Here is a 27864-nt window from a genome sequence, read left to right on the forward strand (position 1 = left end):
GGAAGTGCCTGAGAATGGTCACATAGGACTCGGATCTTCTCCTCCAAAAAATATAGTGGAATCAGAAGCCCAGCTGAAGTGCATCTGCACCAATGCACACAGCATAGGCAACAAAAAGGAGGAGCTCGAACTCTTTGTGCAGCAGGAAAACTACGACATCATTGCTATCACAGAAGGATGATGGGGTGACTCACACAACCAGAATGCTGCAATGGATGGCTATAAAGTCTAAAGAAGGGATAGGCAAGGAAGGAGAGGCGGTGGGGTTGCCCTGTATAGTGGGGAATGTTTTGATTCTCCAGAGCTTAATGATAGTGATGATCAGTTTGAGTGTTTATGGGAGAGAATCAGGGAAAGGCCAAGAAGGCACACACCATGGTGGGAGTCTGTTATAGACTACGCAACCAGGATGAAAAGGCAGACAAAATATACTATAAGCAGCTGAGAAAATTCTCACAATCACTAACTCTTGTTCTCATGGGGGATTCCAACTTACCAGATGTCTGCTGGAAATATAATACAGCAGAGAGGAAACAGTCTAGGAGATTCCTGGAGTGTGTGGAAGATAACTTCCTGCCAGAGCTGATGAGTGAGCCAACTAGGGAAGGTGCTTCACTGGACCTGTTTGCGAACAGAGAAGGATTTGTGAGTGATGTGGTGGCTGGGGGCCATCTTGGGCATAGAGATCACAAAATGATAGGTTTTGATTCTTGGAGAAGTAAGGAGGGGGGTCAGCAGAAATGCTACCTTGGACTTCTGGAGGGCAGACTTTGGCCTGTTCAGGAGCCTGGTTGACAAAGTCCCATGGGAGACAGTTCTGAAGGGCAAAGGAATTCAGGAAGGTTGGACATTCTTCAAGAAGGAAACCTTCTAAGTTCAATAGCAGGCTGAAAGATGAGCTGGAATGAAAGAGCTTTGGCCTGGCTGAACAGAGAGCTTCAGCTGAAACTCAGGAAAAAAAGGAGAGTTTATGATCTTTGGAAGAATGGGCAGGCAACTCAGGAAGACTACAAGGATGTCGTGAGGTTATGCAGAGAGAAAATTAGAAGGGCCAAAGCCCAACTGTAGCTTAATCTGGCTACTGCCATAAAAGACAATAAAAAGACATTTCTTTAAATACATTAGCAACAAAAGGAGGGCTAAGGAGAATCTCCATCCTTTATTGGATGTGGGAGGAAATACATTGGCAAAGGATAAGGAAAAGGATGGGATACCTTCTTTGCCTCAGTCTTTAATAGTAAGACTGGTTTTCCCCAGGTACGCAGCCCCCTGAGCTGGAAGAATGGGTTGGGGAGCAGAATGAAGCCCCCATAATCCAACAGGAAATGGTCAGCAACTTGCTATGCCACTTAGACACACACAAGTCCATGTGGCCAGGTGGGATCCACCCAAGGGTACTGAAGGAGCTGGTGGAAGTGCTCACTGAGCCACTTTCAATCATTTATCAGCAGTCCTGGCTAACTGGGGAGGTCCCAGTTGACTGGAGGTTAGCAAATGTGATGCCCATCTACAAGAAGGGCTGGAAGAAAGACTGAAGGAACTATAGGCCTGTCAGCCTGACTTCAGTGCCAAGGAAGATTATGGAGCAGATCATCTTGAGTGCTTTCATGCAGCACATACAGGACAATCAGGTGATCAGACCCAGTCAGCATAGGTTTATGAAAGGCAGGTCCTGCTTGACTAACATGATCTCGTTCTATGACAAGGTGACTTGCTTAGTGAATGAGGGAAAGGCTGTGGATGTTGTCTACCTGGACTTTAGTAAAGCCTTTGGCACCATTTCTCACAGCATTCTCTTGGAGAAACTGGCTGTTCATGGCTTGGTTGGGTGTACACTTCACTGGGTAAAAAACTGGTTGGATGGCTGAGTCCCAAGAGTGGTGGTGAATGGAATTAAATCCAATTGGCAACTGATTGCTGCTGGTGTCCCTCAGGGCTCAGTACTGAGGCCAGTTCTGATTAATATCTTTATCAATGAACTGGACAAGGGGATCGGGTGCACCTCAGTAAGTTTGCAGATTGCACCAAGTTGGGTGGGAGTATTGATCTGCTTAAGAGTAGGAAGGCTCTACAGAAGGACCTGGACAGGTGGAGTCAAAGAGCCAAAGCCAACTATATGAGGTTCAACAAGTCAAAGTGTCAGGTCCTGCGCCTGGATCACAACAACTCATTCAATGTACAGGCTTGGGAAGAGCAGCTGGAAAGCTGCTTGGTGGAAAAGGACTTAGGGGTGTTGGTTGACAGCTGTCCGATTATGAGCAGTGTGCCCAGGTAGCCAAGAAGCACCCCAGAACCCTAGCTCATGTCAGAAATTGTGTGGCCAGCAGTACTGGGGATGGATTGTCTCCCTGTGCTCAGCACTGGTGAGGCCACACCTTGAATATTGTGTTCAGTTTTGGTATGTAAAAAAGTCCATTCAGGCTGCACGGTGGGTTTGCCCAGGCAACCTAGTGCTGTCTTCATTTCATTTCCTCTAAAACAGAAGTGAGTGAATGTCACATATGATAGACTGTCCTGTATGCAGAACTATAGTCTGACATTTCAGAAAATAATATAACATACATTTTTCCATCTTCAGCAACAAGACACTGTGACTTTCAGGACAAGCTGAATACATGTTAAAGTTTTTAGAATATTTAGAAGTTTCTTGAACTTCAAAGGAGTTTTTATAACGTTAGCATTTTTGAAAGGTGTATTAACCAACATTAAACCGTGCCTATTTTCTGTTATTTAAAAATTGCAGTAGTTATAAACCAGATTACTGCTTCTGTCTATATTTAAGTAGATGTGTTTTTCAGCTCACTTCTTTCCAAACCTGTGGTCATTTTCTTGCTGGACCTCTCAGATGTCACTGTAAGGTATTTTGGGGGGAAGCAGAGGGCATGCTCAGTAATAAATCCAGTTATGAGGAAGACAAACAAAGTTTTGTTCTTGATGATCTGTTTACCAGTGTTGCTTTTTAATCCTTTACTAACTTCATGAGATGTGTAAAAATACAAAAATATGTAAGTTGCTTTGTTCTTGCCTTATAGGGCACACCAGCAAGTCGAGTCCGATACAAAGTAGATGTTGTCCAGTTTCCTTACAGTGCTAGTATTTTTGACGTGGAGGAAAACTCAGGACGTGTAGTAACCCGAGTAAACCTAAATGAAGAGCCAAGTACAGTGTTTAAGGTATGAACTCATATAGCTGTTTATTGTTAGTAAATGTTGCCTGTATTTGATAGAATTCCTTCTATCTTTGTGTTTCTCTGTGTTGTTTTATATTGCATAGAAAGATGTGAATTTTTGATTTTGTTTGTTTCTTTACTTTCTTAATTTCTTCCCGGCACATGTTCTGTGCTTTTTTAATTTCAGAAACATCTTGAGTGGATGTGATTGCTACTGTTAGAAGGATGGAAGAAACAGGGAGGCAACCTCATCTTTTGAAAGTTACCTTTGTGATCTCTTTGTTTTCAACAGGGTTGTCATCATAACAATTTTGTGAGAACTTCTTAAGAATAGCGAGATATCTTGCAAAGAAAGTTATTGTGCAGTGGGTAGTTTGGTACTTCCTGTTCACGAGTCTGTCTTTAAGGAGATTTAAATTACTACTGTGTTGTTATTGTTCTTGAAGAGTCTCAAGTGTAATTAGTATGGACTAAGTTATGATTTTAATCAAAATCATTGTGACAGATATCCCCTCTTAAATCCATAAGCGGAGGGGGTAGTTAAAAATGAAAATTGAAGTGTGTCAGTGTTGTACTTTAACCCCAGATGGCAACTAAGCATCACACAGCCACTTGCTCACTCCCCCAGTGGGATCGGGGAGAGAATTGGAGGAGTGAAAGTGAGAAAACTTGTGGGTTGAGATGAGGACAGTTTAACAGGGAAAGCAAAAGCCATGCATGCAAACAAAGCAAAACAAGGCATTCATTCACTCCTTCCCATTAACAGGTGTGTGTTCAGCCATCTCCAGGAAAGAAGGGCTCTGTCATGTTTAACAGAAAGTTTCCCTCTTACTTGGGAAGACAAACGCCATCCCTCTGAATGCCTCCCCCCCACCTTCCTCCTTCTTCCCCCAGATTTATATGCTGAGCATGATGCCATTTCGCATGGAATATTCCTTTAGTCAGTTGGGGTCAGCTGTTCCAGCTGTGTCCCCTCCCAACTTCTTGTGCACTCCCAGCCTACTCGCTGGTGGGGTGGGGTGAGACACAGAAAAGGCCTTGACTCTGTGTAAACACTGCTCAGCAATAACTAAACATCCCTGAATTATCAGCACTGTTTCCAGCACAAATCCAAACCAGAGCCCCATATCAGCTACTATGAAGAAAATTAACTCTACCCCAGCCAAAACTAGCATAGTCAGTAAGCAAAAAGAAGTTATCTATAATATATGGAAGTTTATAAGTAGTTTCTCTGCTTGAAAACTGCCAATCTGTATGGTCGTTAAGGTATATTTTGTTTCTTCTTTCAGTTATTTATTTTTGAAATAAGGATTAAAGAGAAGTTTATTTGCATACTTTTCCATTATAAGGAATAAAGCTGTCCATGGTTTTCCATTTCTGAATCTCCCATCAAGCGCTACTGTGAGCTTGAGTAGCGTTGTAATGCTACCACTATTTTAGGAACTTAGGACAGTGCTAATTTGAGTCCTTTTCAGTTTTTAACTAACATAATAAAACTTAGTGGGAAAGAAAATTATCTCTTGGTTAACATCACTAGAGTGTAACTTTTCTGTTGTTATATTTTTTATTTTTACTTCTCAGTAATTAATTTGTGTGGCTGTTTTCTGAAGCTCTGACACGTAATACAGGTAACATGTACATCGAGCTACATTTCTATATGAAAACTGCTCTGTATTAGGGTAGACCAATGGTAAATTTAGCAAAGCAGTACTTTTCAAAAAATATGAATGCTTAGGAAAGAAGCACAGAGAAGAATCCAGAAATCAGTGATGTGGAGACTTCGAGTTAGTATTTGCATCTAGACCATTGGGTTTCTAGCTGCGCCTGAATCTTCTGGGAATTTTCCCAGTTAATTTTTAAAATACTCATACTGTCTGCGATTATCATATCTTGCACTGTGGAGTCCTCTAATATATAGGGTGAAAAAATTCCTTCTTTTGCTTTAAGCTGTCTCTTCACCAACCTAGTTTGAGAATAGCTTAAACTCGCAGGAATGAGTTGGAAACCCTTTGCTAGAATGAGGTGCTGGCATGCTCCGTCTAGTGACCGCTTGAAATAAGGACAAATTTAGAGAGAGAGGAAACTTGAAAACTGTCCATTACTCCATATTCAGTGGGCTGGTCTCATCCTTTTGCTACCAGGCAGCTTACCTTCATATGAAAGCTGAAAACTGCTGAACCTGTTTGTTGCAGCAGAAAAGCACAGATTAAATGAAAGAATAGACATGTGTAAAGATCAGATAAGGAAAAGATTTATAGTAGGCCACCTGTGGAGAAAGTCTTCTGGTCTCGTGCATGTTTTAGCATACAGAGCATTGTCCTGGCTTGAGTCCAGCCAGCAACTAAATACAACACAGCTCTCTCTCATGCATACAACCGGCCCCCCAAGGTGTGGGGAGGAGAACTGGAAGAAGGTAAAATCCACAGGTTGAGATAAGAACAGTTTAATAATTGAAATGAAATAAAATATAATAATAATAATAGAAATCATAATAATTATAATAATAATAGGGAACCCAAAAAGAAGGACAAATAAAAATTCAAGAAACACAAGTAACGTGCAATATGGTTGCTCACTACTCACTGGCTGATGCTCGGCCCATCCCCAAGCAGTGATTGGTGGCCCCCAGCCAACTCCCCCAAGTTTATATACCAAGCGTGGTGTTCTATGGTATGGAATATCCCTTTAGCTAGTTTGGGTCAGCTGTCCTGTCTGCGTGCCTCCTCTCATGCAGCAGAGCATGACAGACGGAAAAGTCCTCAATGAGGGTAAGCATTACTCAGCAACAACTAAAACATAGGAGTGTTATCAGCATTATTCTCAGACTAAAGCCAAAACACAGCACTATACCAGCTATGAGGAAGAAAATTAACTTTATCCCAGCAGAAGCCAGAACAAGAATCTCTTAAGAGGATTTTTTTTGGGGGGAGATAACCTTAATTGTTTTGTTTTGATATCAGACCTTGTTTTTAGATATTAATGTCAGCAACACTTTTCCTGTTTATTGGAAGATACAGGTGGTTTTTCAATTAAAAAAATGCATAAATGTAGAACCGAACTATATTCCATTACAGAAGATGAAATTGATTCTGGAGTTCTGAGTAAAGACAGTCTGTGGTTAGATGTGAAGGGAATCACCTGAAAAATGTGCTCAAGCTTGGTTATGTGTTTTGGAGAGGTATTTGTACAAGACTGTTGTATTTTAGTTACAGTTTACTGTGTATCTCTAAATTTTCTAGGAGATTGTTCAACTTGTGGGTGGCTGTCACCTTTTTAATCTATGTTTTGTTCTTATGCAATATATGATTTTCAGTGAAAGTAAATCTCATCTGACTTTTTAGACCCTGAAAATACAGGAAGTATTGTTGCAAGTCAGTATAAAAAATATTCTTGCCTATAGTAAGAGAGTGATTTTCTGTATTGTTTATAGCTAGTGGTCATTGCATATGATGATGGGGATCCTGTGAAGTTCAACACCACCACTGTAGAAATTGCTGTACTGCAGCCTTCAGTAATTCCACGGTTTACACAGGATGAATACAGGTAAAGCATTTATTCATTCACATTACAACTGTTTTGGTTTTTTTTTTTAAGTTGAAATAAATTCCTGCTTGAATGCTATTCTAAGACATGTGGAATAAAAAAATACTGTATTGTCAGTGTGGAAGTGCTTCCCCTGCATATACCTGAACTTCTGTACCTTCTGCTGTTCATTTTGGCTCACGGAAGGAAATAAGACACAAAAATAAGGTTTGAACAAAAGTACCAAAACCCTCGTGTACTGAGAACTGATAACATATTTACTGATACAAACTCTTCTTCAGGAAATAAATCGGATGCTGCTCTGAGGAGAGAGCAGTCAGCGCTCAAATCCACCAGAAGCATGACTATGTGAAATTACATGCAAGACTTCTTTGCAGCACTCGTGTTTGACAAAGTGAGGGTCGCAAAATACTTTAGAGTTGCTTCTTTCTCTTAGCCACAAGTTATTTTGAAGCCAGCCATTCCCTAATCATATTAGATAGTGGTACAATTTTACTGTCTTAACAGGTTGTCTCCAACTGAAAAGATTTGGACTGTAGGTGACAATGACAGTGAGGAAAGGTTTGTTTGAAATTATCCTCTCTGAAGCTGTTGAAAATGTCAGTCATATTTGAGTGTGTTTTGATTCTGTAAACCATTCATGTGGGATATGAGAGAATTCAGACTCTGACTTTAGAAGGGAAGATGATAGTGATTACTACAGCATCATGATTCTATAAAGTTTACCCTCTGGCAATTTAATAAAATCAACCCCATTTTCTTAAAATTAAGTAAAAAAAAAAAAAAAGGTGCAAAAGATGATTATTTTGTTAAATTTTGTTACAGAGAATGTATTCATAAATGATTTGACATCTATATAATAGTAGGAAGTGATAGGATCAATGCAGCCAGCCTCCTGATGTCAAGAAGTTACAGCCTTGCTGCAGTATGTGCTCTTGATTCCAGTGTAGCGACATAATCAGTATCAGAATATAGTGGGGTTTTCAAAATAGTATATTTTCAAAACAAAGTACTGCAGAAAATCAGAAAACAGAAATTGAATGTAATATTATTGGCTTCACAAGACCCTAATGAGAGGACTTGCTCAGCTGTCTTAAGGAGTTCAGACAAAAAATTCATTATATTCATGCTATTTTTCCTCATGATTACGGTATTAACATTTTGAAGCAATATAATAAAAACCCAAAAAATAGCAAAATACTGTTAGTCCTCTACTAATGTCATGATAAATCTTGAAATAAATATGAAACCTGAAGGAATAGTGCAAAATTATAAACTTTGGGTTTAATGATAGTGCAAATTATAATCTTTTGAAGAAGGATTTTTCTTGAGAGGAATAATTCCTGCTGCTCCCTATATTTTATTAGTTATCTTCAAAAGTATGAAGTGTAGTTTAAGTAATGTAGCAAAAGGTAGTCCTTTGAAAATGTTTCCATTGGTTACTATAATTTCAGATATCATGTCGGTGCATGCAATTTCTGAATCATATTTAAAGCTTTCTGTAGTAGACTTAACTTCTGTGTTACTGTTTGCAAGACAAAAGCTAACAGGTCCAATATGCATAGCTGTGAGGAAAAAAAAAATAAAAATGTGTAGCTATATTTAACAAAGAACATGAAAATACGATACTATGAGACCTTTCCATGATACTTCACATTTTGGGTAAATTACAAAAGCTAATTTATCTAGCCTCGGGAGCCAGACAGGGGATTGGAACCTCTAAAGAAGACTCTTCACTGCTAGAGGCATATTTAGTAATGCACTTTGTTGCCTTTTTCTTTTATAACTTTATTCCAAATGGCCTTCACCTTTAAAAAGCTTGTCTTTGAACCTTATCTGGTGGCAAATGTGATCGCCAGCAGTGTGTTTTGGAAGAGGCTACAATGCAGCCACAGTGCTAGACTGCTCAGGCCAAATCCAGCACGAGCCCAGCCTCAGAAGTACTTGGAACACTTTGTGATCCACCTCTCCAGTGTAGAAGATGTATCTTGCAGTTATGTCAACCAACACAGCATTTTTGTTTGCAGGATTGTGAGAAGCAACTTTCAGGTTCAGGAGCAATGAACAATTCTTCTGAACAATGAACTGAGCTCACGCTTCCTGAGGCCACCTTGAGCTCCAGTTTTATCCTAGGGTAGGATAAAACTTTTACCTCACTACAGTGAAGAAAGCTTGCAGAAGAAAGTGGCTCATATCCCATAATACCCTTAGATGGCTACTGAAAAACCCATATTATCTTCTCCTCCATGCAAATTCATCAGGATTAACTGCATAACCTAGTTTCTCTTTCCAAAGAAATAGCGCTATTCCATTCTTGGTAAATTCTTTGGTGTACACCATCGTAAAAAAACTCTTTAAATCTTTTGGAGACAGCAAATGCATTTACTCATTTTCTTCAGTGTCAGAAATTAAATTAAAAAAACCTCGTAACTTTCTGATTCAGTTCTGAAACTCTCTCAAACATTTTGGAGCAGGACTAGTTTTGATTCCTCAGGTTTTCAGGGATTGTCATACTCTGCAAGCTGCACTTCGTGTTTGGTTTCTTGACAGTGATGCAAGCCGACGCTGGCAGGTTTCATGTAACCTTGTTTTTCATTTGACATAGTATATCTTTAGGGTAAATGTCAGTACAGAGTAATGGTGCTGCTTGCCAGATGAGAAACCACTGGGTGCAGATACAAGAATTTCCGAACGATTGAGAATTAGTGGCTTTACAGTGGATTAGTATTGATCTTTGCTTGCATAATTATCATAATCTGATGATTCCAGCACCATTTTCTAGCTGTTTTACAAACTTCATTTCTGTGTATTCAGAAAAAGGTCACAGTTGAACAGTTTTACAGAATAAAGCTGCCTGTGCAGTGGCAGCATGTATTCCAAATCAGAAATAAATACAAAAAAAGTAGGGGAGAGGGGACCAGATGGCATGGTCAAAAAGGCATAGCCTCGTTAGGCAGATAAGGAGATAAAAGTATAACTCTGCCTTGAGCTGTTGGTCTGGCAGGTCTCTGCTGTCAGTACACCAGTGCATTTGGGTCTCAGCTTGGAGTCCTGTTCACACTAAGGGAGGCTTTGATTTATTATTATTCATGCCTTAAAGTGACTTCCACACAAGGCAGCAGTCAAGCACATAAGCATTGGAGATTTCCATTTTAGTCACTACCTCTCCTTCTGCATTATTCCATAATTTGGGGTAAATTAATTAGTCTCTCTTTCCCCTCACCATCTTTGTTTGGATTGTAAATTATATTGGAGACTTCTAAATGCTGCTGTGCTATACATATAAAACAGCAAGGGGAACCTAAGAGCTCTGAGAACCATAAAATACAACATGGAGCAGTTGCTTTATGACAAGTGATAAAATATAGTTCCTTCCTAATGACTGAGATAGATGAAGCTAAAGTACCCCCTCTGGTGGGAACTAGCAAGTCAATGCCAAGCATCCCAGCAGCCTGGGTGCAGCATGCTTTAGGACATTTTTCCCCATACACTCAAATCCTGTTAGAAGCAGAGCAGCATCAGCCAAGCAGGTCTGCTTGATCTGGTCCAGCAGCTTGTGAAGATGCCACCCCAGGGGCAGTAGCAGTAGCATAGTTAATAAGGGCCAGAAGATGCACGCCTAGTGCTCCTTACACATGGCCGTCTTCTGGGGACATTGATACACACTGCAAAGCCCACAGATATCTCTCTCTAGTGCATCCTTAGATGTGAGCCTGACTGCCTTCACTGCACTTCAGCTGGTACTGCAGGCTATCCCAGTGCTCCTAGCCTGGATCTTCATTCTGAAGCCACAGAGTTTAACTGCATTAGCAATGTAGATCCTTCTCTACTTGGATCCTTGTCTGTCCTTGTCATGGATATTAAATATGACTCTCAGAAAGACAACAGCAGCAGTAACCACTAAATAAAGTATTTTCCAAACCAAACATTATTTGCTCGTTCCACAAAAACGGAAAGTGTGAAGAGGCAAAAATCAAAAAGAATCAAAGGCCTGTAACATGCAGACATTTAATTATAGATGGCTAGTCCACCTCTGAGCCCACTTGACATTTTGCTGCCTGGGAAGGACACTGCTGCTGCTGCTGCTCTTCTCACTGCATCTCCCTGCAGGGTGGTTGGCAGTCAGATTTTGCTGGTTCTCTCAAAACACTGACAGCAAAGGGAGGCACAAGTGCTGAACCTGATGCATGAGGCGGTTGTCAGCAGTGTATGGGCAGGCCTGAGCTGCCACTTCCACTGCTTCTCTCCCCGCAAAGTGACAGTCTGGAGAGAAAGGGCCCAAGGTTGCTGGGTACAGCAAGGTGATGCCAGCACATGGCATGTGAGACTTCTGCATTGCTGCCCAAATGAGGCTGTGGCCATTTGCACAGTTTAGTAAGGTTTTTAATGCTGATTTTGATCTCATTCTACTTAGTGCTGGTGAAACAGCTGTGTCTTTGGCTTCCCCAGAGGGAAGAGGAGCCCAAGGAAGTTGGATAATATTCAAGGATCACCTCCTTCAAGCTCAAGAGTGATGCATCCTGACAAAGTCAGGCAGGAGTGCCAGGAAGCCTTTGTGAATGACCAAGGAGCTCCTAGGCAAATTCCAGCATAAAAATTAGGCCTGCAGAGGGTGGAAACAAGGACAAGTAGCCTGGAAGGAATATAGAGAAATAGTCAGAGCAGCCAGAGATCAGTTTAGGAGAGCTAAAGCCCTGACAGAACTCAATCTGGCCAAAGACATTAAGGGCAACAAGAAAATCTTCTATAGCTACATTGGGGATAAAAGGAAGACAAGGGAAAATGTGGACCCTTTCCAGAGGGAAACAGGAGACCTGGTCACCCAGGACATGGAGAAGGCTGAGGTACTCAACAACTTTTTTTCTTCAATCTTTACCAGCAAGAGCTCTAGCTACACTGTCTCAGTCACAGAAGGCAAAGACAGGGACTGGAGGAATAAAATGCTGCCAGCTGTAGGAGTAGATCAGGTTTGAGGTCATCTAAGGAATCTGAAAGCGCACAAGTCCATGGGACTGACAAGATACATCCGCGGGTCCTGAGGGAGCTGGCAGATGTAGTTGCCAAGCCATTATCCATCATATTTGAGAAGTTGTGGCAGTCTGGTGAAGTTCCTGCTGATTGGAAAAGGGAAATATAATCCCTGCTTTTATAAAGGGAAAAAAGGAAGACCCAGGGAACTACAGGCCAGTCAGTCTTACCTCGGTGGTCAGAGCAAGATCACAGAGCAGATCTTCCCGGAAACTGTGCTAAGGCACTGCACAATAAGGGGATGATTAGTGACAGGCCAACATGGCTTTGCTAAGAGCAAATTGTGCCTGCCAAGTCTCGTGGCCTTCTACGATGGGGCCACAGCATTGGTGGATAAGGGAAGAGCAATTGACATCATCTACCTGGACTTGTGCAAGGCATTTGACACTATCCCGCATGGCATCCTTGCCTCTAAATTGGAGAGACATGGATTTGATGGATGTGCCACTCGGTGGTTAAGGAATTGGCCGGATGATCACACTCAGTTGTGGTCAATGGCTAAATGTCCAAGTGGAGACTGGTGATAAGTGGTGTTCCTCCGGGTTCGGTATTGGGTCTGGTGCTGTTTAACACCTTTGTCAGTGACATAGACAGTGAGATTGAGTGCACCCTCAACAAGTTTGCTGATGACACCAAGCCGTGCGGTGTGGTCGACATACTGGAGGGAAGGGATGTTTTGACAGGCTCCAGAGGTGGGCCCATGCAAACCTGATGAAGTTTAACAAGGCCAAGTGCAAGGTCCCGCACCTAGGTCAAGGCAATCCCAAGCACAAATGCAGGCTGCACGGGGACTGGATTGAGAGCAGCCCTGAGGAGGACTTGGGGGTGTTGGTTGACAAGAAGCTCAACATGAGCTCGCAGCCCAGAAAGCCAACCTTATCCTTGGCTGCACCACCAGCAGTGTGGCCAGCAGGTTGAGGGAGGTGATTCTCCCCCTCTACTCCACTCTTGCGAGACCCCACCTGCAGTGCTACTTTCAACTCTGGGGCCCCCAACACAAGACAGATGTGGACCTGCTAGAGCGAGTCCAGAGGAGGGCCGTGAAGATGATCAGAGGCCTGGAGCACCTCTCCTGTGAAGCCAGGCTGAGAGAGTGGGCTTGTTCAGCCAGGAGGAGGGAAGACTCCGGGGAGACCTTACAGCAGCCTTCCAGTACCTCAAGGGGACCTACAACACAATACGAAGAGTGACTTTTTAGAAGGGCATGTAGTGTTAGTATGAGGGGAAATGTTTTTAAACTGAAAAAGGGTAGATTTAGAACAGACATTAGGAAGAAGTTCTTTAGTATGAAGGTGGTGAGGCAGTGGAACAGAGAAGTGTCGCAGCCCCATCCCTGGAAGTGTTCAAGGCCAGGTTTGGTGGGGCTTTGAGCAACCTGGTCTAGTGGAAGGTGTCCCTGCCTGTGGCAGGGGGGTTAGAACTAGATAATCTTAAAAGTCCCTTCCAACTCTAACCATTCTATGATTCTATGAATCATTGCCCACTTGCTTGGGAAAATCAAATCAGCTGGTTTTAGTCCTCTTTTCCCATCCTATTATTCTCTTGTCCTGAGGATCCACCCAAATCACCTTTTGACTGAGCAAGTAATGGATCCAGAAGTTTCCATTTCTTCCAAACAAGTAATGGCAGCACTTTCAGTTCTTAATTAACAGATCCTAATTAGTAGCGCTACGAAACAATGAACACCAGATGTAAAGTGAACCTCAGATGAATATAAAGAGTTGGGGGTTTTGGGGGTTAGTTTTTTGGTTTTTTTTTTTAGCAAGCCTGTCCTCCGTATGAATATGTTCTCATTTTTAAAAAATAAAAGTTCAAAGGGACTTGGGATCTTTTTCTTGTTTTGTTAATTAATAAATATCACATCTTCTGTAACTAGAAGGTCATTGCTAATAGCAATGTACTGCTGAAGCAGGAAATGTTAACCGAAAGCACCATCATTGGTTCCTAATTATTGCCTGTGGGCACATTAAACAGGTGTTCAGCCATTTCATAGCAGAAAAAAGAAAATACTGGAAACTTTTAGCTTCTGTTAGTATTGCATTATAGGTCCCCAACCTGTTTGAAAGAAGTGTCGTCTTGTAATCTGAAGTTTGGTTCCAGTTTATGAGGAAATACATGAAGTTAAGAATTTGAGGCTATTACTTGATGTAAATGTAGTGTGGCATTTTAGTTCTCTATGAGCAACACCACTCTGCTGCGAAAATGTGTTCTGGTTAAAAAAGGAGATTTTGTGGCATGTGGACTTCTTGCTCATGCAGTAGAAGACACAATCAAATGTTTTCCACTTAATTAAGTCTTTCAATACTACAGACGGAGACAATCCAAGCAAATGGCTATGTATCATAGGATTTCACAAAACAAAATTATGGAGGGATATCAGGAGTTAGTTGAAAGTGTTATTCCAAGAGCCTTTTCCCAGTTCTCTGGTTTACTGCTGTTAAATAGTTATTTATAGTCAAATAGTTATTCTCATTGTGAAATAGGAAATGAGGAATCCTGCACAGTGGCATTGAGGGTATGGGTAGCATTTCATGTTTGAAATCTCTCTAGTTTGGTGTCTCCTTTGAAAAGGTGCCAGAACACCATCCACAATGTCATGAATGTCTGAGGTCTTACAGAAGGAACTGTGCTTTTCTTATCATGAGTATCCTACTACTTCAGTCAGCTTTCTTTACAATGCATGAGAGAAAAAGACAAGTATTAAAAGAAATTAGTTATTCCAGGGAGAGGAACAAAATCATCAATACAAGTTTTTAAAAAATAAGAAGTCATAAATTCTGGTCAGAAATGAGAACTGCAACTGAGAATATCCTTTGTCCAAATAAAGAGCAGAACAGGAGAAAAAAAACCAAACCATATACACCAGGGATGTGGAGGGGAAGGGAATATTTTTGGGGTTGTTGGCAACAGTGAGATTTCCAAAGCTATTTTCTTACCGACTTATTTTTTTATCTCACATATTGCTTTGAGAAGTAATTTGAGAATTCATACCTTGCTTCCTATAAGTAAGATGGCATTCTTCAGGGACTCAAGATGTTTCCTAAATGAAATCATGTGCTGAAGTGGCATTATATAAATTTCTGCCTTAGATGCAGTTGGGTTTTCATCAAGCTGCTCATGAGCTGTATTTCTTTAAGCCTCTGTTTAATTAAGTTTTCATTTTTTCCTTCTTATTAGAGTTCACTGCCATTTTAAGTAGTGCTCAGTTAGGGGGTCTTTTTCCCCTTGTTGTAACAGGAGTGCTTGGGGTTTTAGTTTTGTCTCTCAAAAGTATTTTGTTTGATGATGGAAGATTTAAAACATCCATTTAGGTGATCCTTTTGCTAAGATATCTAAGTCTTATGACTGCTTCACTCACCTTTCCCTAACAGAATTTCCTTTTACATTTTATGAATTAAAATCCTGAAAAAGAGTGAAATACCACTGGCGATATTTTTGATGCAGCATTTCTGAGGTGAGGGAGAAATATAGCCAATGTTTTCTTCAAACTGAAACTAGAGGAGTGATGCATAGGTTCCAACATGCATTTTTAACTTGCCCTCAGATGTCAGTGGAAGCTTGACTTTTGCAAAATATGTATGACTTTGCCTTTAGAATTGATATTTTATGGTGGTGTTCTAGTACTTAGTTGGTTTGTAATAAATATAGGAAAGCACACTTTGCATCTGGTTATAAAAGTTGGGAAATTATTTCTACAAGCAGATACTGAAACGTGGCTTGCCACTGGAAAATTAGCAAGCTAGTTAGCAGATGATTACAATGTACTAGAAGGATCACACTTTTTTCCCGTTTTTCCTTGTTTTAGTAGTGCTATGTTGCATTTTATTAAAATCTTCTATTTCTTTTTACCAAATGAAAAGGAAACTCTCATTTTAAGTATTTTTTTTTCCCAATGAAATATTATGGTGAAATTAATCTAGCTGCATGTTACCTGGTTATACCAGAAGAGGTAAGCACAAGGTCCGGATCCATGTAGGGAACCTGCTTAGCTGTGCTTGGTGAGGATAAGGGTCAGAGCTTTCAACAACATGTTGCAGTTTAATGAAATGTAGAACTAAGTCACTGTAGGAGTGTGAATATGGAATAGAAATAATACACATCTATAGTATCAAACCATGTTGACTTTCGGCAGTGTATAATGGGAGCACAAAGCCACAGCATTATCCTGGTCTTAGAACTGATCTTATCGGTACCTGTCTGTCTGACTAATTCAAGTATGTAAGTGTGTCCTACATTGTGCTTGATGGGAAATTTTTTTTTGCTTTTTTGCTTCTGTAATAATCCTGACAGAAATTTTTATGTCTTCATGTCCTTAGCTTTAATTTAGGAAGATTGATGGGATAACACAAACACATTATGCCTCATGACAAATAGTTCACAGGAACAAAATTTGACATTTGGTTTAAAAGACAGTAGGTTATGACAGGGCTTCACTATAACTATATCCAGATTCCCTTGTCATCTGTTTTAGAGAGAAATACTGTGAAAAGGTCAGAATGTCTTAAACCAATCTGAGAACTAAGATGGCAAGTAAGGGTATTAAGGACAGTAAGGAATACATGACCCTTTTCAGGACATTTTGAAGATAAACTGCTTGAAAAATAAATCTAATTAAGAAGAAAATACTCTTTTCCAGGAAAAAAAAAAAATAAAATCACTGTCTCTGACAAACTGTTCAGATTGTTACAGTTGCACTATTAACCCACTAGCAATGGGGGTTTGTAGCTCTAAAATGTCTAGGTCCTTCTTTTATTGAGCATGGACAGGAAGCCAAGATAGTCTAAATGTGTTTGTGAAAGGATTAAGAGAATTGCCATCATGATGTTTACATCTTGCTTTCTTGTTTCTTTACTATTTGTTTTGCTGCACCAGTTAGAAACTTGTACTTTTTTCACAATTTTAAAAACTCAGCTGCATATCCAGACCAACTCAAGTGTGTCTGTTTGCAGAGATTTTATTAGCTATTTTAGTTTCCATATAACTTCATTGTTAGCTTGCCTCACTTTAGACACTCTAGTGCTCTGTCTACACTCGACTTTTCTCTATAAAAATACATAGATTCAGTTGGGTTTAATGGCTTATGTAGCTTCTTTTAATGCAAAGCATCAGACAGAAAAAAAGTCAAGTGAAATCACTTCCCGTGAGGTGTCAGATGAAAAGTGTCTGTGCAGGAATGGGTATGCTGCTCAAAAACACGTTTCAGTTAGAAAAGCGTGGAATAGTTTCAGATAAAATGCCCTTGAGACTTGAAAGACTAAAATGCTTTAAGAAGCTGTAATGTGAGAGCAGGTAGGAAGACAATTTTACCAGGAGAGGTCCAAATGGCATTTTAATCAAGTTGAGCTACGAATCTTAGCAATATAATTAAACAACCAACCAAACAAAAATAGTTAAGTTCTGAGGTATGTTTATGGACCTCCATGAATGGAAATATAATCCACAAAAGAGACTTCAGTCGTCTGAAGTCTCTAATACAGAGTACATATACATCACACTATTAAACTTCAGTACTAAACCAATTTTCCAATTTATTATTGGCTTTGCTGGTTTAAAATTTAATTTTTTATTAAATCTCCTGTTCATGCTTTTGGAGATAGAAAAGTTTCATGGTGAATTTAAAGCATATTGGATATCAGGCAAAATGAGAAACTGATGAAAGTGTGATGTGCTTAGCAAAGGGAAAAAAGAAGCAGAAAAGAGGAAAAGTTAAAATTTAACTTTAGATATTAATAGTTATGCTCTGCAATGTATTTGACACATGTTCTGTCTACATTTCCTTGTCTGATCAAGATATACATAATTGAGACATAGCAAATGAAAAAATATTCTTTTTCAATTTGTATCTCTTTTCAGTGTTTTTGTATATAGATAATGTCTTTATTTTAGTCCTGTTCTAGTTTGGTGTTACTTTTTTTTTTTTTTTTCCTGAGGGGCAAGCACATTTTGTGGCATGGTTTCATACTGAAGCAGAGTAAGCAATGCAGTAGAAGCCTCAAAGAAGTACAGATAAATCTTGAATTTGTGCAGGGGTAACCAAATCAGAAGAGTGGGACAGAAGACTTATTATTGAGTATCTATTTTGTAATTTTAAATTCATTCGTTCTGCCCAAATCTGAGGCCATCAGATACCAATCTAATCTCAGCATAGCACAAAACCCTGAGGCTGCCCCTTTTTTACACTTCGGTGCTTTCATGCACTCTTTTCCCACCAGAGGTTGTGAAGAAGGGTTTGGGGAGGTTCAGTGGGTCCAGGGATCCTACAGGGGTTTTATTGCACTGCCACTGCAGCTATGGGGGCTTCTCCTGGAATCCATCCTATCTTGGATGTTGACAAAATACCATTTACTATTTCTGTGAAAACATTAAAGCGAAGACTGACCAACTTAAATTGCACATTGCTGGGATGGTTACAGAAAAATACCATGTGAATGAACTAAACATTGGTCCAGAAATATATTTATTTTGTGATGGTCAATAAAATGGTTATGCAAAGGAAAGTGTTCAGTAAGAAAGATTAAGATTATGAGTAGACTGAGTTGCAGCTGAGGTGGCCATGTGGGGTGTGTGTTAGTTGCTGTTTATCCCATTTCACCCTAAGATTTATGGGATGCAAGTGAATTATCATGTTAATGCACAGGACTTTCTTACACTCAGTGACTGTATGTGGATAGCCATGCATGTAAGTATTGGGGAGGAATATTGGAAATCACATATTTGAGAAGGTGTTTTGTTCAGAACAGCAGAAAGTAACAGTTTCATTTAAAATATTTAAGACAAATCAGGACTGGACTGTAAGGCAGTGGTGTGCCAATCCCCCGCAGGTGACAGTGACAGAAATGTACTGTTAGGTATGATCAGAGCCTGTGACTGGCAGGGTAATGACTATATTGGCAGTTGCACTCAGAGGCTCGATAAGGTATTGCAAACATTATCAGACAAAAATACCTTCAGATGCTCTGAATCCTAGTCGTGTTGAAGTCACAGTAGTACCCTTCCCTCTCACTATGCTGTCAGTTTTCTAAGTCTTCTCTGGGTTGCTTGGACTGGATTGCACTGCTTTGCTAGTATCACGTTTTCTCACAAAAATAACCAATCTTTCTCATCCAGTAATGCAAAATTATTGTATAAAAATGCCCTTGCCTGTCCCCCAAAACAGCTTCATATAGCATGTCTACCACTTACAAAAAAACTCAAAAAACCAAAAAAACCCAAAAAAACCCACTGTTGTACATCTTAGTCCTTCAAAAATTGGAAAATAATGAACTTACCCCAAAGAGAACTTGTTAGAGCTTATAGTACAGGGTAAAGAACAGTATATTGTCAGCTGAATACCCTTGTCTTTTGACGGTTCACTTCTCTACAATTCAGCAAAATGTTCTTAAGAGACTACCTGTATGTTTTAATCCAGCTCTCATTGAACCTGATCACCTTAGTTAAATCAGGGAAAAGAAATCAGTACAATCACTGTGGCAGTTTTCTGTCCACTCGCTCTATAGCCTCTCATAGCAAACACAAAAGATGTTTGCTAATTGGTATGGATCTATCAATTCATTGAATTCAGATATGTTAGAGGGGAAGTTTCAAAGCCATTTCCATTAAAAGAATATGCTGAAAGTGTGCTTCAGATGAAATGTGGGGTTTGTGTATACAGAGTCATGAGGGTTTTTGTTCAAATTATATGCCTTCGGAAGAAAAAGAAAACATTATATATAATGCAATATAAAAACGATCTTTATTTTCCTCTCTAACCTCATCAAAAGAGTTACAGCTTGAAATGCTTTCAGATTTGACAGACTTTTTTCCTATTTCTAAGATTAACCTTTGCGTTTGTAAAATGCATATTAATAAGCATTTTATAGTGCTAGTTTTGCAGCTTAAATCAGGTAGCAATAATGAATTTTACTTCTACTGCAGATAGGACACTTGAGGCAGAAGGGTGTGAGCCAGAGTAATCTTCTCTGTTCAAGTGTGTTTGAGTAAAAAGTGAATTTACCATCCTTTTCTTTGAAAAAATTGGGCGGTCAGCATTTCAGTACAGTCACTATTACATGATCCACTGTGGCTCAGCCTGAAACAGTGTTTTCTCCCCATTATTTGTATAGTGGAAGGCCTCAGGATGCTTAGAAGAACTGATACCTCGCCATGCTAAGTGAGATACAGCATTTTAATTTAAGACAGACTGGCCCTCCACAGGAAGCAAAAACAAAAAAAAGAAAGTAAATAAAGCAGTGGAAGATGTTACAAGAGGGGAAGGAAGAATAAAACTTAGTCCTATGGGCCATGGATACAGTTTGCCTTTGGCATCTTTGTTACAGGTGGTATAATCTGGAGCATGAGCGGTCAAGCCAGCAATACAGTGCCATAATTGGATTAAGGTGAGAGCAAGAACCTGGAAGGAGCAAGAGAAGTATAACCCTTAGGGTAAAGTTAAGGGAGTAGTCAGAGAATCTAAGGTCAGGGTGAAGGCAGTCTGAGTAGCAACTCCAGGGAAGAGGCAGAAGTATAGGTAAACTTCTGACCAGTGTTCTGTAGCAGTTGCTACAGAGAGCTACAAAGCATACATCATCTCCAGGGCAAGAGGCTGCGTAACAGGCACCATCATACAAAGTACCCAGGGGTCTTTCTTTTTTCTTTCTATTTCTTTTCTTTTCCATTTTTTTGGGTTGGTTTTTTTTTTTGTTTTTTTTTTTTTTTTTTTTAACAATAATGAATAATTCACCAGCCGAATTTTTTTAATTCCATATATTCATACTCACCCATATCCATATATGTGGATAATAAGTGTTATTATCTAGAATTTTTTCTAGGATGTTCAAACCAATATTCATCCTGAACAAAATGTAAGACAGGTCAAGGGCACACTGTTGTTCTCTTGGTGTGTAACGGTAAAGGTTTGGGTTCAACAGTTAGGATTGTAACCCAGGGTTCCAGCTTTCTGCCCTTAGAATAGGAAAATGAGGTATGGGGTGGAGTATTTGAAAATCAGCTGGTAGACAAAAAAGTGAAGTCATAAAGTATTCTCTGAAATGAACGCAGGTGTAGATTCTGTTCAGAATTTTGAAGATCAGTGCAAAACTGAAGTAGTCCTTAAAGTCTACTCCTATTTAAGGGCCTATCTGAACATACCCTCATCTGTCTTGTTTCCTTATATACCGAATTAGTGTAATTTTTTTAAATGAAAAGTATCTATATGATGATAGTTTCAATAAAGATGCATCTGCATTTATGGATGAGTGCAAAACTTTGCTTTTGAATTTATTTGTTCACTAACATGAATAGTTTAAAGCATGAATTCAGCCTTTAGTTGCTGTGATGAAAATCTAAACATTTTACTTGAGATTAGCTCAAGAGTCTCACTTCTTGTTGATTTTTACCACCCCACCCCCCCCCCATTCTGGAGTAGTTACAGTTTCCTTGAGGAAACAGCATCTCAAAATGTTACTCATCACATTTTCCAAGGAGATCGCACCTGAACAGTGAAAGAGAAAGAGTGAAGTAATTCTTTGCTGTGGAGGAAACTCGTTATTTATACATGATGAAACTGTGCTGAATATGAGATGCTCAGTTTTCAGTGTTTGTAGGGTACAAAGGACATGAGATACCAATGTGTTAATAGGGTAATTTTTTTCTTTTTCTTTCATTACACAAATCAGTGCTCAGTGAATTAGAAACAATTCAGTGAATGCTTAAAAGATGTGTATGTCTGCTTGGGTTGTAGTTGATTTCCTGGAAAGCATCTTGGCTTTTGCTGTTGGAAGGGATTGGCAGGAAAATTTTTGGATCTTTCTGAAGAGTAGAAATTCCTGTGGAGGTGGCTTTAAAGTGCTTACTGTTTAAGTTATAAAGGTTTATCCATGAATGAATTTTCTTGCATGCATTTCTGATAGATTACTGAGGGTTTTTAGTAGTAGAGATATTATGAGAGAGCTACTATGTTCTGCATTTTACTTGCAGTTGATCAGTCTGTGGTGGTTCTTGTATTTCTCTTGTTTTCAACACAATATTCCCTTCTTTTCCATTTCTTGTATCAAAGAACCGTTATATCTTTGTATTGTCACCTCTTGTCAGTTAGACTTCTTGCTGGTTTTTGCATTTGCAGAGGTGAAGGCTAAACGTTTGCCTTTTTAATGTCTTTTTGCAATAACAGATCCTCTCACTTTGGCAGCCTAATAGATGGATGAAACAGCTAGCCTGAGGAATAAGTTTCAGTAATCTGCTGTTCAGGCCACTGGAAGATAACACAAATACTTATGTTCTATTCTGCAGACCCCCACCAGTGAGTGAAAGTGCACCAAAAGGAACTGTGGTCACCATTGTTACAGCGGCTGCCTTGAACCAGACAATTGTATATTCAATTGTTTCAGGAAATGAAGAGGGTAAGTACTAATATTTCAGACTTAGTGGTTATGATGAGCCTAGTGGCATCAGAAGTCTGTGATTAGAAATAAAGCTGCTGAGGTGAAATTCCACCTCATCTGTGCAAGCAGGAGGGACTACCATTATCAAGCCTTTAGAGATCAGCTAAAGATCAGATTTCTTAACAGAATTACAATAAAAATTAAAAGACAATGAAATTCTCACTCATGCAAAAATTCACATCGGTGCCACATGGTGTGAATCCATGGCATAGTGAAATAAGAATATAAATAGCTTTGATGGAGCTGTACTTCTTGCTTAGAAATCTGTTTTAAGGCATTATAGACTTTGCCATGCTGCAGACACAAGTATTAGATTAGAGCCTGCTATTTAAACAAAACATCATTCCTGCATTTGCATCCTTCTCAAGTATTCTTTATGATACAACTTGAAAGCTCTATGACATTATACTAAATTATTTGGAGGGATGTAGAAGAATTCCCCGTCCCATACTCCTTTTTGTGAAGGTGGACTGTTTGTCTTGTCTGCTCTTGCCAGCATGTCCTCAAGTTAGCTATTGCAGTACTAGGGCAGATTCAGCTGCTGTGTTGCTTTGAAGACAGCTTCAAAGAAGAGTTACACAGGCTTTTAGAAGCCTGAGGGGGGAATGGAAACAACTTTCTGAAGAGAGTCAGTATTCAGAGAATAGTGTCATCACCAAATTAGAAGCACTTAGGCATTAAAAAAAAAAAAGTGTTTATGCATCTTAGAAAGTTACTTCTGTTTTTGCTGGATTTCAGATGTGTTTGCTATTAATAATAGAACAGGCATGATCTCAGTTAAAAAGTCTCTGGATTATGAAAGTGTGAAAAGTTATGAGCTTCGAGTTCAAGCAGACTCCTTACAAGTGGTACGATCCAATCTGCGTGTCCCTTCCAAAAGTAAGCTTTAAAGTTCTTATTTTTAAATCTCTTTTTAATATACATATGTGTTGCTATTTTTTAAGGATATTGATAACTGCACACTAGCTAGTGACCTTGCTTTATTATCAGAAGTACAACAGTGATGATGGTATGTGAGCGGCAGAGAGTGCATTTTTGGATCTCTATGCTCGTTTTCCATACATGGTGCTGATCAGTCTGGAGCTAAATCCTTACAAATCTCATCCATGTTACATGGTTATAAGTCTCACTGGTACAGATTAAAATCATGTTTATATATAAACAATGTTGATGGCATGAATTAAGCATTTTCAGTGTAATAGGGGCTTTTTGTGATGGAATGTCACAGTTACTTTTTTGTAAATACATTATACAGCCCAATACAGACCCTCCCTGCTGGGCTGGTAACATCACAGCAAATGTTGGGACACTACCGAGAGGAATGGGGAACACGTACACAGCAAGGGTGACAGGAAGAAAAAGACTCCTTCAGCACCCCTGAGGGTCTGCATGGATTTATTGTAACCCTGACTGAGAGCAAACTGGAGGCAAGGACCTGCTTGTGACAAAGATGAGAAGGTTTTTTGCAGAATCTCTAGGCAGGAAGGAGTTTATTTACAAACTGTTTTGCTTTGGCTCTCTCTCATGGTGAAGCGTTTTTTTGTTTTGGTTTGGTTTTTTATTTTTGTTTTTCCCCTTTAATGGTTTTCCTTTTCTAATAAAAATAATTTGAAAGGACTTTTGATTATTTTTGTCATCCTCCCTGTAAGGCAAAAAAGGTCTGGAAGGTCTGGCTTTCAAACATCTGGCTCAGTGTCCTATTCCATCCTATACAACTTCCAATTTAAGCCACAGTTGGGCTCTAGTCAAAAAAAATAAGCGTATCAAAAAGTATTTTGGTACACATTTTTTACACAGACTGTGTTTGTTGTCTCAATTTTTCTTCTTTCCTTTTTTTTTTTTTAATTTTTTTTTTTTTTTTATTTTTGCTCTCTGTGAGTCTCAGGTTTTCCCTGCTCTTGCATCATGGATGCAATGAAAATAACCCCAGGGCAGTGGACTGTTGCACTGAGAAAAGGATAATGATGAATTGAACATTTGTTTAAACAAATGTTTTATAGCCTTTAAAGGCTATAAAAATATTACCTCCTTTCATTTCAAATTGAATGTAAGTTCATTTCAAGTCATGTTTCTGCAGACACAGTTATGCTGATATGAGCTGTGGACCAGATCTGTTGCAGGTGGCTGATGCATTTTTCTCCTCTGCACTTCCACCAGGGTTAATCATAGAGCAAATCTTTAGCACTGGAAAAAAGCAGGCTCATCCTGACCAAAAACACGACCATGAACTAATAGGTTGAGCCTCTTTCATTTCTAAATGTCTACCAAAGAGGCCCTGCTGTACCATCTCATAGCGTTTGCCCTGGTGTGAGCTGAGGAATCCACAGAAGGCCAGGCTTTCGGTACCTGCTGTTTACTGATGTCTGTGTGTAATTCATTCAATAAAAGACATTGCATGGGTATTTTGGAACCATGAAATACAAATGGAGTTCAAATTTAATTCAGACTTCAGTTTTATGCAGATAACCAATATGCAGTTACTTGTCAATCCAGGGGGAGATACCATAAACTGTATGCTGCTACCAGTCTGTTCCTAAACATCAGTGAGATTTGGGCACTTATCAAAGCGTGTACATAATAAAAACTCCTTTAAATTTTTGGAAGCCCCCAGTAGTATAATGAGCAATTTTAGTTCAAGATCATCTTTTAAAGCATTACTGGCTTTAAAAGCAGGGATTGCGCCAAGGAGGTCTGTATGGCAAACCAGGGGCAAAAAATTTCCACTGATCTTTCATCTGTCACTAATGATAGACTGTCACCTTCCCACCTGCCCTGAGTAGGACATAATTCACTGTGCTTTTGTCCAGGCACAGAGAGCACTGGGCAAATTAGGACTTAGAGTACAGTGTGATTCTTTTTTTTCCTTTACTGCAGGGATAAGTGAGCTGTGTCAGCTTTTTTGCTTTTGCTACTCACTTTGGGCTCTTTGGCATATTGGCAGGCAGAGAGCCAAAGTGCCACCCCATTACTGTCAAAGGTGACAGAGTTGTTCCGTGACAGACAGAGCCTTTTCAACACTGCAGGTTGTGATCCATGGAGTTAATAGTCTAAAGGTTACAAAGGAAGGGCCACCTTTAAATAATGGGGCTGATTCTGGTGTCTTTTTTCTGTAATTAATCTTCTAATCATTGTTCTGATGGATACAACAGTAGCTATGAATATTAGGAAACCCATCTCTAGCTTATTTCAGTGCCAGTTTGTGTATGCTTATGCTTAAGAGTATTGTGTATAGATTAGAGATTAAAATGCAGATTTTTCAGGATAGTAATTTAAACAGGGTGCAAGTCTGTTTCTTCTGTATACAGATAACTGCTGTAGAACATGCTTGCAATACTGAAATTGGTACTTCATGTAAACTTGCTTATAGATTTTTGAAGTTCTTAAAAATATTAGTCTTAGTAGGCTTAAGTATTTGGGAACATGCCATAAAATTGGGTGATAGAATATAGCCTGAGAAATTGTACAGGGGGTGGAAGTTAAAATGTATTCATCAGGCTTTCCAATACTACCCACATAACCAGAAAATTTTTGGAAACTGGACATGTATTATCATGGATATTTCTTCTTCTTTATGAAAGAATTGACCATGTGCATGGTGTAACACGTATGCATTATTCAATGGTCAGAAGTTTAATTGTATTACCAGAAATGTAACATTCTATTGCTGCCAAAGCCCCCATCAATGATGTACCTGGAGAGGGAGAAAAAAACAGCTAGTGCCAGTTGACTGCATTTCTCTGTGCCTGGGACAGGTCCAGTTAAGGTTATATTCTGTAAAATACAGCTAGGCCATAGGCAGTGAACAAACAAGGTTCCGTGCAGCGTACAGCTTTTTTCGAATCTTACTCTGACACAGATGAACAGACAAGGGAGTCAGAAGGTTCCAGCAGCCGTCTTTGGGCACACCTTCTGACTCATAGTCTGCACTAGAGAAGTTCTCCCAACTGGGCAGCAGTTTTAAAAAGGTGATGGCTGAATTATTGCATTCAGGGATACTTGATAATGACTGGAGTTTGAATTTGGTCCAAATTAAAGAAAGACATGCACTTGCTGTATTTGTTTGAATCGCAGCCCAGAAAGCCAGCCATATACTGGGCTGCATCAAAAGAAATGTGACCAGCAGGTCAAAGGAGGTGATCCTGCCCCTCTATTCTGTTCTCATGAAACCCCACTTGGAGTATAGCATGCAGTTCTGGTGTCCTCAACATAAGAAGGACATGGAGCTGCTGGAGGAAGTCCAGAGGAGGACCACGAGGATGATAAGGGAGCTGGAACACCTCCTGTATGAAGACAGGCTGTGTTCAAGCCCAGGTTGGACAGAGCCTTGGGTGACATGGTCTAGGGTGAGGCGTCCCTGCCCATGGCAGTGGGGTTGGAATTAGATGATCTTAAGCTCCTTTCCAACCCTAACTATTCTATGATGCTATGAATATCCATGAGTATACAGCATGTATTAGGTTTTGGATATGCGCTATGCTGGATGGATAGCTAAAGAATTTGGTAGATGTATATTTTTAAAATATTTTACGGGTATCCGTCTAACTAAATCATTTATGTCTTTGTAATGGAGATCTCTTGACCTCTAGATTTGAGATTTGATTCTTACATCTGTATGATGTATGTCTTTCCATTTTCTCAGCACCTTTTTCTTTCTTTATGAGTTTTAATCAGGTTAAATACTACTTCCGAGTTTCAGGGCACTGAATTGATGAGCTACAGTGGAAAGAGATGAGACAGAATTAGCGCACCGCTGTGGACTTTGGTGACATTGAAATGATGAACTACTTTGGAGATAGGTGACTTTGAATGCACTTCTCTAGAAATATGTGACATTGAATTAATACCCTGCTCTGACACTCAATGGCAATTAATTACAGACAGTTCTGGTGTTAGATACCACTAAATCAGTGAACCGTTCTGGAGTTTGTTGGCAGTGAATTGATGACCTACTCTGGAGCTGCAATGATGATCGCTTCTGGAGCTAGATAACACAGCACTGATGAACCGCCAGCCACAAAACAGTGCTGAGTTTTACAAAACCAAATTTTTTTTAACTTTATGGTATTATAAAGGATAATTATATAGAAGTAGGAGTTTGAGTTTTCATCTGTGCAATGGAAGAGTGGATGATACTGCATTAACTGTAACTAAGCTTGTCAGTGCACCCTCAGCAAGTTCACCAATGACACTAAGCTATGTGGTTCAGTTGATACCCTGGAGGGAAGGGATGCCATCCAGAGGGTCTTTGAGAGTTGAGCCAATGTAAACCTCATGAAGTTCAGCAATTCGAAGTGCAAGGTCCTACACCTGGGCGGGGCAATCCCAGGCATAGCTACAGGTTAGGCAGAGAAGAGATTCAGAGCAGCCCTGCAGAGAAGAACTTGGGGGTGTTGGTCAACAAGAAACTTAACACGGGCCGCTTCAGTGTGTGCTTGCAGCCCAGAAAGGCAACCATATCCTGGGCTGCATCAAAAGAAGCGTGACCAGCAGGTTGAAGGAGGTGATCCTGCCCCTCTACTCTGCTCTCGTGAGACCTCACTTGGAGTACTGTGTGCAGTTCTGGTGTCCTCAACATAAGAAAGACATAGAGCTGTTGGAGCAAGTCCAGAGGAGGGCCACGAGGATGATAATGGGGCTCGAGCACCTCCTGTATGAAGACAGGCTGTGTTCAAGGCAAAGAGGGGGTTTTACCAAAAAAATCATGGT

General features: G+C 39.8%; 1 protein-coding gene across 14 annotated transcripts in view; it reads left to right on the forward strand.

The window, feature by feature from the left end:
• The window catches only part of PCDH15 (protocadherin related 15), an 805351-nt gene that overhangs the window by 699864 nt on the left and 77623 nt on the right, over positions 1-27864 (forward strand). For all 14 annotated transcript variants that reach the window (XM_030486584.1, XM_030486585.2, XM_032919940.1 and 11 more), the window contains 4 exons: positions 3033-3173; positions 6600-6712; positions 22007-22116; positions 22897-23037. In XM_030486584.1, the coding sequence (XP_030342444.1) occupies positions 3033-3173; positions 6600-6712; positions 22007-22116; positions 22897-23037 (505 nt within the window). The remainder of the gene's footprint in view (positions 1-3032; positions 3174-6599; positions 6713-22006; positions 22117-22896; positions 23038-27864) is intronic.

The sequence above is a fragment of the Strigops habroptila genome, chromosome 5 (assembly GCF_004027225.2).
Source record: "Strigops habroptila isolate Jane chromosome 5, bStrHab1.2.pri, whole genome shotgun sequence".
NCBI lineage: Eukaryota > Metazoa > Chordata > Aves > Psittaciformes > Psittacidae > Strigops > Strigops habroptila.